The 18,362-nt window shown below is 36.1% G+C and overlaps 1 protein-coding gene across 1 annotated transcript; it reads left to right on the forward strand.

Annotated features, from left to right (window-relative positions):
- Positions 1-1,633: 1,633 nt before the first annotated feature.
- LOC148999756 (purple acid phosphatase-like) lies at positions 1,634-13,149 on the forward strand. Its single transcript, XM_089139530.1, has 8 exons — positions 1,634-2,025; positions 6,324-6,524; positions 6,719-6,830; positions 7,072-7,301; positions 8,557-8,689; positions 8,848-9,068; positions 12,341-12,462; positions 12,570-13,149. Exons 1-8 carry the CDS (start codon positions 1,843-1,845, stop codon positions 12,781-12,783), a joined length of 1,416 nt encoding a protein of 471 aa, XP_088995656.1. The 5' UTR covers positions 1,634-1,842; the 3' UTR covers positions 12,784-13,149.
- The last annotated feature ends 5,213 nt before the right edge of the window (positions 13,150-18,362 follow it).

Here is an 18,362-nt window from a genome sequence, read left to right on the forward strand (position 1 = left end):
CTTTACCATCTACAATTTCTTCCACTCTCAATTGTAAATTTTTACAAAGTTTGGTAGTAAAGTTCATGGGTAGTGTTTTTAAATATAAACTAACTGAGCTAATGGTTTTAGTAATAGGGGGTCTGACTAATAAATTGGATAACTTAGTGGATGGGACTAAAATTTCTCAAAATATAAATCTAATGTTATATACTTATATGACAATAAAGATTGAATCATCTATTTACCATGTGCTTCTCTCACACTTTTCAACCACAAAGTTAGGAGGAAAGCCTACTTTTGAGCCTCCCAATAAACACTCAAAGATAGGTCTCCTACTAAATATATGGCGGAGCAATGCGAGGATTGCAAAGTCATCTACATAAGGGGTAGAGATCCTAGAGAATATGGACACATGCTAGCATGACTGAAATATCCAATCAAACTATAAAAATATAAAAGATGTTGTGCACTTGGGAAACATTTCTCGCCAACTTGTACTATTCTCCTACATCTGCAACTTTGTTTCATTTTATCATAATGTTGTCCAATATCTATGCATATTATATAGCTCGTGATATTGTGTTTTTTAGTACCAATAGGGTCTAGTGGCATGTTCTACCTCTCTTCATTGTTAATGCTTCATTTTTATCTTTAGGACTATTAATCTAGAGAGTCTAATATAAATTATCTCTAACAAAATAGAAAGAAAGCAAGTCACCTAGTTCCAACTTCCAAGACGGGTGGGGGTGACAAAATTTCATTTCTTTCTCTTTTTCTTATATTAACAATTTACAATTTCTAAGAAGGCAAACTCAATTTCAAACTGGTTCGAATCATTTGGGTGTTTTGCACCGAACCCACCCACCCATCATGATTGGCACTTAATTATCGGCCAATGGAAGATTAGTAGAATGGTTGAAAACCTCACTTCTTAGTAGAGAGGTTTCGATAACATATGCAATAGGAATTTTTTCAAAAATGAATCATCCATTTCTTTATAGATGTGTGCCACGTGTCCCATATTACATTATATGGTTGAAATTCATTTATCAACCACATCAATCAATTCTTTGATGTAATTGATGTGATGTTGGGACACATGGCACACATCTATAATGAATCAATTTCCTTGTTTGTTATATATAAAAAGTGTATTTTTATTTTTATACAAAAATAAAACAAATAAATAATTAATTAAGATTTTAACTCTCCGAATCTTTATTTTTTCTTAGGGGTATAAATAAATTGACCCTCAAAATCCAACCGGCTATAGTAAGGATTGTATGGTATTAATTGTTTGAAAGTGAAGATGAAGGGGAAGAACAGAAGTTACAGGTGGATTCACATCATGCACGGAAGGAGTGGTCCTACGCATTGCAGGAATGCCAAGGAAGGAAAGGGTGGTACTTCTACAGTGTTGGCTAGCAGCCTTTCTTGGCAATGGCTGTCTATTGTTGAAGCTACCAAAACAAAGTGAAAACAGAAGGAAAGCGTAGAACTTGTAATCAATCGTTCCTAAGGTAGTGGATCATTTCGCTCATTTGAGACATTAATGAAAGGGAAGGTAAAAACTCTTTTTTTTTTTTTTTTTTTTTTTTTTTTTTTTTATTTTTTAATTTCCGGTTTTATTAAAAAGACTTAAAGAGTACACTGGATGAGCATTGGAGAAAGCGAAAAATTCATATTTTTATAGCCACCTACTCTTTTCTCACAAGTAAACAATTGATGTGACCCAGAACGGAGGATTTGGATATTCGCTGAGGATTCTCGCTTCAATTGATTGGGCAATCGTATATAAATGTAATATTGGATTTTGATGCTCTATAAGCTGGATAGAAGCTCAGAACTGTGGCCGCAGACATGGCTAAGATGGGGAATTGGGGAACTCTTGCAGTGGTTATTGTGGGTTTCTTGATGAGTTCAGCTCTGTTGTGCCATGGAGGAGTCACTAGCAATTTTGTAAGGGATGCTTATCCACCCATTGATATGCCGCTTGACAGTGATGTTTTTCGAGTGCCCCCTGGCTATAATGCACCACAGCAGGTCTTCTCTCTCTGTGTTATCAGCTTACTATTTTTCTGAATTATGCCTTCAGTAATTTTCTGTTTTCGTATTTGATCAAAATTAACAAATTAGCGGCAGTTCTTCTGCACTCTAGGGAAATATTTCACTTTCTTGTGGAAATATTTAATCTGTTTACGGTTTGATGCCTTGATGCTTCCACTTTGTGCTTCAGTTTATCTTTGCTGAGTTTTTTTTCTCCCTCATCTTTTTTCTGAATGTAGGTTTCTGCCATTTGTACGCTATATGTTAAAAGTGGAAGTTATCACCATGCTGTTATTGTATTTATGGGTTCCAGATTCGGTCATTGAGCAATGAAACAATTCAGCATCCTTGTTTCTGTACAAATCTATAATAAAGAATATAGAAAAGAGTATAGAACACCAGCATCCTCATGGGGGGCTATCTCCCTCATGAGAAACTAGGTACCTACCAACAGGGGTACTTCAAAATCCCAGCTGAGGAAGAAAGCCTTCAAGAACGTGTAGAAGGCAAATCCCTCATCTCAAACACATGTCAGTTACACGCATCTAGTTTGTTTTCTATGTGCTAATGCTTGCATGTTGCTCTCTAGAAACTGACTCATTTATTATTTTGTCCTGTAATTTTTTTTTATTTGGGGCGGGGGGGGGGGGGGGTGTGTTGCTGAATGTACATATTGTTCTTACCAATTAGATTTCACTGAAGCCAGCAGCAAGAACAACAACAGCAACAAACAAAGCCTTATACGAACTTAATGGGGTTGACTAGAGGGATCAAAGCAAATCAGAATATGGAAATATGAGGGCTAATAATTAAATGGGGAATGAATATAGGGGAAAACAGGACTGAAGAATATAGTCTTGAAATGAAAACTGGAAAATGACAACTGAAAGATGGAAGGAATAAAAAAAAGAAATGAAAGATGCAATAAAGAGGAAGAAGGCAGAACCTAGTAAAGTCAGGAGAATTTCAGCTAAATGGGGTCGCCCACATGGATACTTGCTTTTCAGGAAGCTATATTTGTGGCCATATTTCCGTACGAGACTTGACTGTGTATGTCCTTCCTCACAAACACAGATCAAGAACTTGAACTTGAGGGAGATCTTGCTCCTTCAAAGTAGCTAGTTTGCCAAATATCTGGGCAAGCTGATGTAAGCTTCTTTTTCTTTTTTTCCTCTCTTCTTTCAATGGTCCAACTTGAGGGGTATGTGGTGTCATTGGGGCTGAAATTTTCTGTCCAGCCTTCTAAACATAGTGATGCCCTCAATTATACCCCAAAAAGCTGATAATGCTCTATGTATACATTATAAACTCATACAAAGCCCTTTACACATACATTAATGTTCAAACAAGTTCATTTATAAAAGTCACATATTCAAAGTTCAAACTTTAAAATTCATTTATTAATCCATAGGCTCAACTTGACATGATGCCATATTGCGAACATAGGCCAACTGCTAAGCAGTTCCACCAAGCACATGACTTGTATTGGAATAAGCATATCCAACAGTCTCTGAGCAAATATTTAGGAAAAAATAGATTTAAGGGCATCGAGCCCTCCTTGTAGATGAGCTTGCAAGTGGATGAAATGAACTAGAGATAGTGTAGGAGTACTAAGAATCTGGCAACTCCAGCTTCAGCAGCACAAAAGGGGCACAATAGGTCTGTCTTGGCGTTGTCGAGTTGGGGTATCTTCACTTTATCAAAATATGAAGCTTTTATAAGTTTCGGTTGAGTCTTGGTTGAGTTGAAATCTTTGTTTGAGATCTTGACCAAGTTGGGGAATTATCCAATCATCTTGTCTCACTTTCACAAAAAAGCAAGACATCTCAAGAGATCTTGTTCCATCTCACAACTTCTCCTATGGTAATTTTGGCCTTGCTCCTGGCTCTTTTAGCTGCTTCAATAATTTTTTTTCTGTTGATGGGTTGAAAGATAATTGTTAAGAAACTATGATTTGTAGGTCCCAATGGATTACTTATAGTTATAATCTGAGTAAGTCATACTCTGAGTAGGAAAGTAAATACAAAAACAAGTAAGAATAGAAAAAAACTAATCCTTTAACTGGGAAACTAGTCGAACAAGAATAGGAAACAGAAATACAAAAGATAAGAAAACAAAAACATAATCAAAATAGGAGTTTTAAAGAGGAGTCCTACTCCAATTAGGAAGCCTCTCGATCTAGATAGCACTAGCTAGCGTCAAATCAAGAGGGATGTTTCCTTCTAACAACACTCCCCCTAAGTTGGGGCATAGATATCACATGCCCAACTTGGTCAAAACAGGATGAAACATCTGTCCAGGTAAACCTTTGGTGAAGACATCTGCTATTGGATGTTTAGACTTCACAAATGGCGTACAGACTATGCCGCTTTCTAACTTCTCATTTATAAAATGTTTGTCAATTCCACATGTTTTGTGTTGTTATGTTGTACTACATTACATAGCAATGCTTGTAGCAACTGTATTGTCACAATGGAGCGTCATGGGAAGAGGCATTGGAACACCCAAATGTTCTAGTAGACGGTTCCAACCAGCGCAGAATTACAACCACTTGTAGTGGGGGAAAAAAATACATTCAGAAGAGCTGAAGTGTTTACTGTTTACAGCCCTCAAAAAGAGACTGTAAAAGGGTAAGAACGGCTAAGGTTCGGCAGAAAAAAAAGTTCAGAATGTCGCTAGTTTAAGTCTCCAAGGAGGATGAATTTTTTTTTTTAAAGAAAAACTTCAGGTATGAAGAGAACAGGTACAAGGCAGAACTGGTTTAGGTTTATATTTTATTATGGATCATGGAGAAAAAAAGAAAAGATGGCAGCTATTTAGTACGTTCAGTTCCTTTACTTCTGTCCTCAAAAATGGGTAAACAAGGCTGCAGCTAGGGAATGAAACTGACTTGTACTCAAAGTAGCTTCCAATCTTTAAGTGACTTGAGGACAGGAGCTTCACAGTTGTAAGAAGAATGAATCCTTCTTACAATGGAAAATTGAGAGAAAAAGGTCCTTGCTGCAATTTTGTGGAAAAGCTTCGAGTTGTATTGTTTTGGCAGAATCTTTCAAAAGGAGGGATCGAAATTTGAGCTTTAGGCCCTGATATACCATGTTGTAAGTTTGAGAGATCATGTTCATAAAGTATGAGTTATTCATAGGCCCCAGTGGGGTATTTATTGACTCAATCAGAGTAAGTAGGAATAGAAAAACTAATCCTAGAGTGATTAGGAAACTACTCCACCTCAGAATAGAAAACCAAAATAGAAAAGATAAGAAAACAAAAACATAATTAAAATAGGAGTTTTCATGAGGAGTCCTACACTAATTAGGAGTTCAAAGAGTTATCCTACTTTTTCTACCAGGAAAAGAAAAAAAGAGTCCCTACTCCAAGTAGGAAACCTCTCGATCTAGCACTAGTGCTAGCTAGCGTCAGATTGAGAGGGTATTTCCCTCAAAAAACATTTTTAATAGAAAATTTTAGTTCCTTTGATAAGGATCATACCGCTTAGTGGGGCATCTCTAGGCCTTTGCTGAAGGTACCGTATGATCTCAAGTGACTCTTGTGGCCTTGTTGATTATCGGGGAATCAGCTCATCTCTTACTTTCTTCTTCATGTTTCTTCCACAAATCCATCTTAAGACCCTTAGCACTGCTGCATATAGCTTCTGAATACGATGCTTACTATTTCTTGACTACCTAACGAACACAAACAGGTAGGATGAACTAGAACTTCTTTGGTGTAGTCCTTATTCTTCAAGCCAACTTCAGATTTCCAAGACTTCAGCATTTACATTTTTGAGCACACAGTGAGAGGAAAAATATGTGACATCCCCCATCCCGCATTTTACTCTCGCTCAATTAAGAGTTTGGTGTTTTGCTGCAACCTGTTGTCAATTGTTACTTTAGGTTGGTTCTCAATTGAACACCTTGCACATTACTCCCCCTTCCCATGTAACTTTCATTTTTCCTTCTCCCTCTCTGGCGAAGGCTCTGTTTCTTCCTCTCCATCGGTACTTTTGAATTCTGACATGTAGTGCAGTAGGCTGTCATGTACTAACATGCACATGATGAAGTTGAATTGGATTGGCAGATTCTTTGTAAACTGTAGAATAGAAAAGGAAACTAAGCTCAGTAGTTCAGATTAAAAACATAAAAAAGAAAAAGACAGATCAAGGAAGAAAACTTGGAAAGATACTGGATTCCTGAAATGAATCTATGTTTGCAACTCAAGCTTTAAATATATTTCTTACATTAAGGTTTAAGTTTTTGTTTTTCTAACTTGGTGTTGCTTTTTTTTTTTTTGGTCTCTAGGTTCATATAACTCAAGGGGACTTTGTAGGGCAGAGTGTAATTGTGTCTTGGGTCACCCAAGATGAACCAGGCTCCAGCACCGTACTTTACTGGACTGAGAGCAGCGCGGAAAAATACAGTGCAGAGGGCATCTACTTGACCTATAAGTACTACAACTATTCTTCAGGCTTTATCCATCACTGCACTGTATCTAACTTGGAGGTTGGTTGTTTAGCATTCAAATGTAGATGTGTCCTTGTGGCTGGCAATTATCCTTTAAATTTCAATCTTGTCTGACAGGAAATATGCATTTCTATACGTAATTTTAAGTTGCCAAACAAAAAGTTCGCTTTTAAGCAAATGAGAATCTAGGGTGAATGTATGAACTAAAATCTTCATTTTCTTGATTTCTGCAGTTTGACACAAAATACTATTACGAGGTTGGGGTTGGAAACACTACACGGAAATTTTGGTTTGTAACACCTCCCGCAGTTGGGCCTGATGTTTCTTATACATTTGGTCTCATAGGTAACTCTAGCATTACTTGCTCAAGCAACTTCAGTAGTACTCTTATTAAATGATATGTGTTCTCCAAGCTCACTAATTATTGAGTTATGTTGTTTGGAATCTTTGGATTCAAAAACCTGAAATGCATCATATTATCACAGTTTAGTGAAGTAATACATCCTGGTGACAAAATATTGATTTTATGTGTTAGTGTTTAGACTTGTTTTCATGTGGATTTCACAGTCTAGTGCATCATTTGCAGGGGACCTTGGTCAGACTTTGAACTCAAACAGCACGCTGACTCATTATGAAATGAACCAGATAAAGGGGCAAACAGTGCTGTATGTGGGTGACTTCTCTTACGCAGATAACTATCCATTTCACGACAATGTTAGATGGGATACATGGCTCAGGTTCATAGAAAGAAGTGCTGCTTATCAACCTTGGATATGGACAGTGGGAAATCATGAGATCGATTTGGATCCTGAAATTGTAAGCACTCAAAACCTATCCAAACCTTAACATACAACCAGAAATTCTTGACATTTGAATTCCACTTTCACTTTCACTTTTAAAGAGACATCCTATAAAAATAGCCCAGTTTTCAAAAATTATTATCTGGACGGAGATCCTGAAAGTTTTTAGTTAGAAATACTTCAAAAGGATGAAGGTCTTATAGCCCAGTTTTCAAAAATTATTATCTGGACAGCGATCCTGAAAGTTTTTAGTTAGAAATACTAAAAAAGGATGAAGGTGAAGACAGTTTCTGGTGTGAAAAAACCTCTTGTTACTGTTTTTTTTGTTTTTTTTAATACCATAAACGATGGGAGTTGGCCATTGAGATATATATACACCTTCTGTTGAAATTATTGCTACATCACTTGCTTAAGGAACCAAGATTATTCATTTTACCTGGATATTCTGTTACCTTCTTCAGTATGTAAACTAGGGGCTAGTTCACCATGCAAACAGTTTGGTAGTGCAGTGAACTCTGGGCTTCAACAGTAGTACTAGTAGAAAGTGGTAGATTACTTAAATTTGTTGAAGAAGTCTCTACCTTGCAGTTCCAGCAGCAAGAGGTGGCTGCACACCAGGTAAAGGAGAAAAGAATGTAAAAACTGACTAGAGGCGATAGAGAAGAGGAATCCCTTAAGCTAACCAAAGATTCTCTGATGCAACGTTAGAATCTAGGTACCTATGATTAGCCCAAAGCAGAGAGAAGAGAGAAAAAGAGCTGAGAAGAAGAGAACAGAAAATAGAAGTTGCAAGCTGGAAGAGGAAGCTGCAAGTAGAGATTGTGCTTACTATAATCACAGCCCCTTCCTTTATATTTATTTAAAAGAATGATAATGTCTTTTCTGCCCTTGACAAAGGTGGCAGAATACAATACAGAAAAAGAGAATTTAACCTAAATATAACACAAGAAATCCAAGGACAATAATGTCCTTTGTTGTCGCCACTAGAAAAGAAGTCCTTCCCTTCGCTGGACTTCAACAGTAGTTGTAGAGCAGTTGGATCTTTCATAATAGGTGTAAAGAAATACAATATCAGTTTTTTGTTTGAATATGCATCTATTCTGCCAGGAAATCAATGGAATTGAGTGATTGACACTGGCCATTCTTGCTGTTGATTTTATTTGATCCTTTAGGCTCATTTCGTTTGCAATGGTTTTATATTTTAGGATACATACAGTAAACTATAATATATATGTATAATAAGCTAATGATGCTATTTTTATTTGTTCTAGGGTGAAACTGTACCTTACAAGCCCTATACAAACAGATTTTTTGTGCCCTCTAAATCATCAAATTCACCATTTTGGTATTCAATCAAGCGAGGTCCAGCATATATCATTGTTCTGGCTTCATATTCAGCATTTGGTAGGTTGAACCGTTGATAAAATTGTTTAGCAAATGTAAGCATTTTACATCATTAATGCTGATTGCACTAATTATTGGATATAGCTTTTGATCATATACATCTAAATATTCCCGATATCATATTGGAAGTAACAGTTGGCTTCAATTGAAATCTCTAGGCTATTATAGTTCTCAGTACGATTGGCTTCAGCAAGAGCTACCTAAAGTGAATAGAAGTGAGACACCATGGTTGATCATCCTTATGCATTCACCATTGTATAACAGCTACTACGGTGCCTATATGGAAGGAGAAGCTATGAGAGTAGTATATGAAGCATGGTTTGTACAATACAAAGTTGATGTCATATTTGCTGGCCATGTTCATGCATACGAAAGATCTGTAAGTTGTTGTCCTTCATCTTAATGTTGGTTTGTTTTAAGATATTTATCTTTTAGTGTAGGTAAGATCTTAAATTTAGTCAAGTTTGATAGTGTTCGGTGATGTTAGTTATCCTTCTGAATATTCAAAATGTTTGGGATGGGAAAATTTAAAATCAAACTTTTGTCACAGTTGTTGGATTAGGATGTTCAAAATAAACAAAAAAAGGTTTACAATAACTAGTTAATATCCTAAGGATTTCAGCACTTGAAGGTGTCTCTGCTTAGTAGGCTTGGTCTCCCTTCTTGGACAATGGAGGTAAGAGTTCAAAGAAGGGCAAAGTAACTAATTAATAGCCTAGAGATTTCAGCACTTGAAGGTCTTTTCACTTAGTAGTCTGGGTCTCCCTTCTTCAACAATGGAGGTAAGAGTTCAAAACAGTAGTTCTAGGGGGAAAATAAAAATTATAGAGAGATTCAAAACTAGAATTTCTTTCAATCGGTGCCTATCTTCTTCACCTAATCATCAGTAGATGATGTACACTTAAGTCATGAGTGGGATCCTGCCAAGTGGATGGTGTTAGATTATCTATGGGTTTTGTCAAAACCCTAATCGACTCTCCATACAAGAATTAAAACACAATGTAATATTTACTGAGGGTCTTGCATACTTTACACTACTGTCTGTTGAAGAAGATTAATCCAAACATTGAATGCCAAACCTGGAGAGTGATAAAGCCTTCTCCAATCTCATCGTCTTTTCTACCGTACCTCTTTCTTGTGGAGAGAGAAGAGAACAAAAAGACTTAAGTAATTGGAGGGACCCCATTGTAGCTGTTTATAATAGTAATCCCAAACCCTAGTTCACTTCCACAATGGACCGATTTGGCCCCATCTCAAATGAAATTAAGTTTTCTTGGAAAGTGAAATTTGAAAAGGAGATTCATAGAAAGTAAGTTTTCAATTCTGTTTAAAAAGTGAAAATTTTCCTTCTCTTAAAATGTCAAATCAGAAAAAGGAAAATTTTCAATTTGAAACGTCAAATTAGAAAAAGAAACTTTTTTGGGGAAAGTGAAAACAACTGTTTTCTTTTGTGATTTGATTTGAAAGGATTTTTTTTTTTATATTTACTTTAAAGAAAGGTCAGATCAAGGTTCTAAAAGTCTAGTATTTGCCTTCTTGAAAATCGTGTAAACTGATTTGATGTCTTGAGCAAGTAAGATTATCCAAAAGACATTAAAAGAAAGTTATCTTTTAATATTTATCACTAGAAAACCGTGTAATTTGATTTGAAGTTTCGAAAAGGTAATGATTATTCAAAGTACATGGGTTTTTTCATAGTTGTTCAATTCATTATAATATAAATAATTAATGATATTTTTATCTTTTATGAAAAGAAAAAGGAAGAAGTAGAGGAGAGACTTTTTCCCCCAAGAAAAATAGAAAAATGTGGTAGATGTACAGGACTCTTGGGAAATGCAAAAAAAAACGTCTTTGAAAGTTGTTTGTGCTATAAAAACATTTTTGGAAGTTGTTTGTGCTATATAAACGTTTTTGAAATCTGTTTTTGTGCCACAATATTATTTCAGAATTAAATAAGTTAATCTCTTAGATTCTATACGTTTGAAATTTTTATTTATTATTATTATTTTTTTATGATTGTATATTAACCCCGTAGCTGGTTGTTTTTTATACTAATATATTGTGCGTGTTTTCGAACTCCGATTGCAAATTTTGGATACAGATAATAAGAGGAGGAATGCAATCCACCAAAGTTGCATCACCCCACTCTCTTATTGTCTGCCATAGTAGTCAAAGTTTGGTGACATTGGCCAAAAGGTGATATCATCTAAGTAAAGATAGTATATGCATTCAAGTGGGAATGAATAATAATTTGAGAAATTTCATTTACCCAAAGGTAATGAAAATTTGGGTAAATGAAATTTCGAGGATTATTGTTGCATTCATTTTCTAAAGGTGGGTTAATACATTAATATATTTTGGGAAGCATAATCTAGGGGTTTCTTATCACCCAAAGGTGAAAGAAATTTTCTTTTTATAAAATACTTTTAAAGACAATTAGTTAAAATGATAGTAATTCATCTCCATCTCGATCGAAGTTTGATGTCTTGATAGCAACAGCCAAACCCTTCTCTTTGTCAGCTCGATCTGCTCTTGTTCCTGTAGAGGAATGTGGAACAAGGATTCTTACAATTATAGAACAGAATGCCTCTTGCTTGGTCTCTTCCTGCCTAGAAGGGCCTGTCCCTTTCTATGATATGAGGGGCTGTAAGGATCTTACCCTTTATTCTTCAAAGATGCGGACGGAATAACTCTTAGCTTTGTTTGCTCTCTAAATGACAGTAATATTTAATTTCATTTAGGAGTTACAGAAGTGCCAATGACCTTGAAATGCAGTCCAATCATTGTCAATGCTTTCCTACTTGGTATTCTCCCAATGCAAAAAATGGATTCCACATTGAAAATCTTTCCCATTTTCAGACGAATGGATCCAGATGTAAATATTATGCACTGATAATTGTCCAGTATTGACTTTAACTTTTTGTTCACCAAAATACTCAAGGTCCAGTCTGCAATGGTGATGACCTTGCAAGTCTGAAGACCAGACTAAGCTATGAAAAGAGTCTTGTGGTTAAAAGTGTTAAACAACACCTGATTGCAAACCATCGTTACTCATTTCGGATTGACTTGATATGCATGATTATGAGTAGTTACAATTGTATTTCTGGTATCTTGTTCACTAGAAATATATAATGTAACAATCATATGCATTGAATGTAGTTCAGTCTCTATTGTAAATAATTGAAGTTCTATCTTATGGCAAATGCAATTGCACAAAAATTAATTCAATTTAAAGTATTTTATTGGTTGATGGAAACGCATATCCAACACAAATTTGTATTAACTTACGAATGTAACTCTTAACTTGTATTTTCTGCTGCCACAGGAATATATGCCCTTCAGATTGAAATATCTGATTCTGAGGATGTAATATTTATGCTTACAATGTCTTTTCTGGTTTTTTCATTCTATCGGTACCTTTGATTAGTCGTGGTTCAAACTTTCATCTGGAAGAAATTAAAAAATAAATGAAAAGAAAGACTTTACTGTGAAACCTAGCCAGGAGAAAATTAGTGGTTGTTAGGAAACGCCTGTGTGCAAGTGCTTCAACTTTGCTATATAGCCATCCTTTTTAAATAGGAAAGGGCATCATAGTATGAGACTTGCTGTTTTCTTTTCCTTTCTAAAAACACCGTTTACCCCTCATTGCAGGAGCGTATATCAAACATCGCATACAACATTACAAATGGCCTATGCACACCTATAAGTGATCCAAATGCACCTGTATACATAACAATTGGTGATGGAGGAAATCTTGAAGGTCTAACAACCATGTAAGAATACATTTAACTTGTTGCCTGGTGGTGGTTTATGTTTGCTTTGTTCTTCTTATATAAAACATCAATATTTGTTTCTAATTTAATTCCTTGAAATTTTGCAGCATGACAGAGCCACAACCAAGTTATTCTGCATTCCGCGAAGCCAGTTATGGTCATGGTATTTTCTCTATTAAGAACCGGACCCATGCTTACTTTGGCTGGTATCGAAATGAAAACAAATATGCTGTAGAAGCTGATTCAGTATGGTTATACAATAGGTACTGGTATTCTAAGATTGAAACAACAGGTCCAGAAGTTCAATGTAATTGTATGTGAGTCTTCTTTCACTTTTTCTTTTCCATAGAACAAGTATCATGGCCTAGTTGTATGTTATGGATCGTCTTCCTTCTTCTACCCTAGGCGCAATAGAAACCATTAGACGAATTCTGGCGTGCAGGTGACAACTTTCTGAAGTCTAGTGGTTAGACCTGTCAACTTTCATTGTAAATACATCTGTAATATCAGTTAGGAGCTTCTCCTATGCTGTTGAGCAATAAATTGATCTATTGATCCAGAAAAAAAGGAAAGTAGCATTCTTCAACTCATCATATTAAGTTAGTCTAAAGCTTTTTGTATGTATGCAAGCTTAAGTAATCTCAGAATAGTGTTTTGAAATATTGCAACATTATAGCCTAGCTGTGTGGCTGCCTAACTTCTGTGTGTTTATTGAATTTACATTCAAACCTGAAAGCTCCAAGAACAATGTGGTCGGAAGCTTTTCCAGATCCTAGAGATCCTGATTCCAGTACAAATACTTGTTTCATGGCAAACTGGATGGAGCTAAAATTTGTGAATGGATAACCCCAAACCCAGAATCTTCTAGGTACATGTTGAGTTTCAACTAAAATGGGTTTGTCCAAGGCTAGTTTTGTTTCAAGTACAAGACCTTTGCTCAGACTGTGGATTCAATCTTTCCTCCATTGAAGAATATATAAGACCTTAAAGAATTTGAATATTTCCCAGACCACCCATTCAAACCCTAGCAAACCCATATAGGTTCGATCCTAACTTCAATAGAAACGAATTAAAGATGAAAAATAACACAACCTCGCATTTGAAAGTGCAAGGATCCAAATCCTAATTGCAAACTAAGTTATGCAAATTATTTAGGTGATCAGATGAGTTTAGTTACCCAAACCAAATTAAACTTGAATCGAACCAGAACTGGGTGCAGCTCAATTTCTAAAACATAAAATACATTTTAAATAGAACTTAATTCATACTCACCCTAACACACCTTTACAAAGCTAAGATTTTTTTTTCCCCATCAAAATACAAAGCAAGATCAAAGGCACATATATATCCTAATAAACATAAAGCTTGTGTCGGTGATGGATTTGCATCAACTTCCCCCATGTTGATAGCAATCATCCTAAAATTTTGTAACAATGAAGATGAAACAACACATATAGTTGCAGGCTTGATCATTCCCATATAGACTTCTAGTTTCATGTAGACTTTTAAGAATGTAGCATCCTAGGCAAGGAGTCTTCTCTTCAAATAGCATAGTGGCAGAACAAAATCTATATGGCAGAACAAAATCGATATGATCGATGTGATCGACCTTGAAGTCAAACTTATAAGTTAATACTTGGGCGGTGAATATAAAGTAGTTATTGGGATTCAAAAGAAGTTTAAATGAATCTTTCCAAAAAGGGATATTTTCTCCTTGGATTGAGGGTGTCAATTGCGTACCGAAATCGTTTAACCGTATCGAACCCGTGCCATCTAAAACTGCATCGTCCCGCATTGTTCAAAATTAGGTATGGTACGTGCCGAAACCGAATTTCTTCAAGTACGTTTCTGTTTTAGGTACTCATACCGTTGGTATGTATTGAAACCATACCGAATTAGTATAATACCAAATTAAGGGATATAAATGTAATTTTACAATTAAAACACTTTACTTTTACCCTATCCCTAATTCCTTGTTTCAGTTTTTTTGTTTTGTCGCTCACTCCTCCTCTTAGATTTACTTGATTTGTCTTTGTCAATATCAAATTCTTTAGATTGTTTAATCCTAATTTTATTAGGTCTTAATAAACTAATAACAAAAGTGACATGGGTTGGTTCGTACCAAAATTATACCGCACTAGATATTGTGTTAAATCGTTTTTCCACACCAATTTAATACCAAAACGTTTTTGCAAATACCGAAGTATCGTACCGTGTCAATTTAGTATGCTACGGTTCTAAGTTTCGGTATTTAAAGTTGGTATCGTATCAAAACCGTACCAATTTTCACCCTTACCTCGAATACTCCATTGACATTGTTATGCCCTCCCCCCTCCAAACTCCTACAGATCTCTAAGTCCGAATCATCTCCCCGTCAGAGGTGCACTCTGTGCTCCCCGACGGCTTTACAACCACACATTGTGGTGGGGCCCAGAGGTGAAGGTGGTGAGATTTTTTTTTAATTTTTTATTAAATTTTTTACCTGCAGAATCTTACCACAATATGTGGTTGTAAGGCCGTCGGAGAGCACAAAGTGCACATTTAACGGGAAGATAGATCCAGACTCCATGTCTCCCTCCTCCATCCATCACATGGTGGGTACCCTCTCTCTTCTCCCTCTATGGTCTTCAGTATTGACTTCTACTATCAATATAATCATATTTAAATCTCTCGATAAAGACTACAAATGGCTAATGCATCGACAACTTGACACGACAGGATGAGGGCCCATGGCAATGGCAAGATATAGGACTTGATGATTGTGATGGGAAATGATTCCTTTGGTGGATATGTCGTTTCATAATGGAGAAAGATACAATATGATGATTACAAGTCATCAGAAACCATCTGCAAGGCTTACAATATTATTTGGTCAAGTTGGGCAAAGTTTTATGATTGGACTTCTAATTTGTAATTCTACAAATCTATTGATTTGTTAACTTTTCGTTGTCAATTGGAATATATTTCATTAGCAAGCAGCAGGGGAGAACCTCCTGACAAAAACAAATGATTATCTACAATGAAATCTAGTGGGATAACTGATAAGCCATCATAAACTTGGACAACTTACAACACCCTAAGGCTAAGAAGTCAGTAGGGAGATTTTTTTTTAATTTTTTTATCTCCTTGTGAAGTGAAAACTAATGAAATCGAATGAGGCTACTAAGTTGGAAGTTGCAGGGTTTAGGGTTATTGAAAAACCAACCACTAAGTTCTAAGTTGCAGGGTTTAGGGTTTATTGAAAAACCAACCAAAGAGGCTAGCTGATCATCAAGAAGCACTAATTAAAGAAGAGACAACCACAATACACAACCATCTACGGAATGTGAAGGCTTTGCAAGAAAGAGGAGGCCTTCAAGCATAGCTTCAACCTCCAATTGGGTTGCCATATGGACCATTGCATAAGATCATCTAGAAGCAAATAAAGTGTTCCTAGATGCCTACATGATACTTGCCCTTCCTCCATGAAGAGACTAGTATTCTAGGCGCCATAGGTCCACATAATGAAGGTTCCTATAGTTTCGGAGGAAGGACAAAGAGAGGAGGAGAATCAAAGATTGGGGTGGAGACACCCCCTTAATGGACAATGTTTCCTCAACATTTTGATTGATGTGCCGAAATGCTCTAAAGGGACTTGGTATTTTGATACAGAAAGAACCTATTAAAAAAAATGGATCAGTTTAAGTAGAACTTAATTCATGCTCAACCTAAGACGCCCCCTCTAATGGGAGGCATTACAAAGCAATATCTTCTTCTTCTTTTTCTTTATTGTTTTTTGGGTAGTCGAAATACAAAGCAAGATCAAAGGCACATATATGTCTTAGTAAAATAAGGCTTGTGTTGGTGATGGATTCGCATCAACTTTCCCCATCTTGATACCAATCATCCGAAAATTTTGTGACAATGAAGAGGAACAACACATATAGTTACAAGCTTGATCATTCCCAATTATACTTCTAGTTTCATGTAGACTTTGAGAATGTAGTGTTCTAGGGGAGGAGTCTTCTCTTCAAATAGCATAGTGGTAGAACAAGCTCTATCTGTCAATATGATCAACCTTTAGGTCAACTTATAATAATATTAGTGGACCAAAAGAGAGTTGGAATCAGAAGTTAAACAAATTCTTTCAAAAAGGGATATGTGCTCCTCGGATGCTTTGTAGACATTTCATGTCTACATGTCTCCCTCCTCCATCTCTCCCTCCGTGGTCCCCACTACTAACTTTGTACCATCAAATATCAATATAATCTCATCTTCAAAACTCTGGAAAAAGACATTAAATGGATAATGCATCAACAAATTGACACAATAGGATGAGGGCCCATGGCATCCATGGCATGATATAGGATTTGATGATTGTGATGGGAAAATGATTTCTTCAGTGGGTACGTTGTTTCATAATGGAGAAAGGATGATTACAAATCATTAGAAACCATCTGCAAGGCTTACAATATTATTTGGTCAATTTAGGCAAAGTTGTTGGCTTTATGATTGGACTTTTGATTTGTAATTCTACAAATTCGTTGATTTGTTAACTTTTCTTTTTCTGTTGTCAATTATTAGAATATATTTCATTAGAAAGCAGCAGGAGAGAACCTCCTGGCAAACACAAAGGAGTATCTACAAGGTAAGCCACCATGTATTAGAAAACTTCAACCTACAACACCCCATTGCTAAGAAGTCAGTAAGGAGATCTTTTGTCACACCCCCCTAGCCGGTATCGGACTTACTCGAATACCAATGGATGTGATCAATAGACACAAGATCTTGGTTTCTAGTCAATCTATAACCAAACCAAACATAATCAGCATAATCATAAAGTAACAAATAATAAAGCTATCAAATATTATGTTATTACAGTTATCATAAAGTAACAAATAATAAAGCTATCAAATATTATGTTATTACAGTTATCCAAGTGTGTGTCTAAATTCAAAGTTAGAGTCACGGATATATATATATGGAGGTCTCAAAATGTTATCAAGAAATTTTAAGTGTATTTAACGTCATTGCCTAAACAATAGATAAAGAAAGTAAAGATTCCGGTCAAGGCAACCACATTCCCAAGTATATTCCCCGAGCTCTCATTATGGTTGGACTCCATAGGAGCAGTCTAGATAGGGGCACAAATCTTTGTGTGGCTCAGCGTCCTCTCCTGTCAGTACTTCATAGGATTCCGCCGATGGCAAACTCTCCGGGGGTAGGGTGTCCTCAAAACCTATATAAGAGTCTAGAATAAAGAATTTCCATACGAGATGAGTTTTACTAAACTTAGTGAGGTTGACAAATATTATATACCACGCATTTAACTCATGTATATATTACAAAGTACAAATGAAATGTAAAGATGTAATGTAAATGCAAATATGTTCTTATGAGTCTAACCATACTAATCTTTATCTAGGTAGACATGCACTAAGACATAGTACCAACTTCCTCTAGGAAGTCTCATACAGACCCCAACGGCAACAACCAAATTGAGTGTCATGAGTCATGTTCGAGGTATGGGATAACAGTCCAATCATCGACCATAGCTAGGGATTAGGGCCACACTCTCTCATCATAATCATTGTCATGATATTTCGTGTGTGTCGAGGAACTTCCTAGACCAATGCAAGAGGTCATCTATGTCATCATGTCATTTAGATTCGGAAATCCTTCCTATGGTACCGACCAACTCGGTTTGATATCCTCACCTATCTAAGATATGTCGCATCCTATGACACCAACCAACTTGGATTGCGTCTCCCTTAACCCTATGACCATTCACATATAATAGGCCATCTACTTCATGTCCTTTCACTTACTATAATATGCAATTGGGCATTCATTAGCCCCTTATTATATGCAACCCTACCATAAATGACATATGGTTTGTTTGTATCCCCTCACCTAGTGCA

This window comes from Hakea prostrata, chromosome 11 (assembly GCF_041222555.1).
Source record: "Hakea prostrata isolate BN-2017 chromosome 11, UWA_Hpros_2, whole genome shotgun sequence".
In the NCBI taxonomy this organism is placed as follows: domain Eukaryota; kingdom Viridiplantae; phylum Streptophyta; class Magnoliopsida; order Proteales; family Proteaceae; genus Hakea; species Hakea prostrata.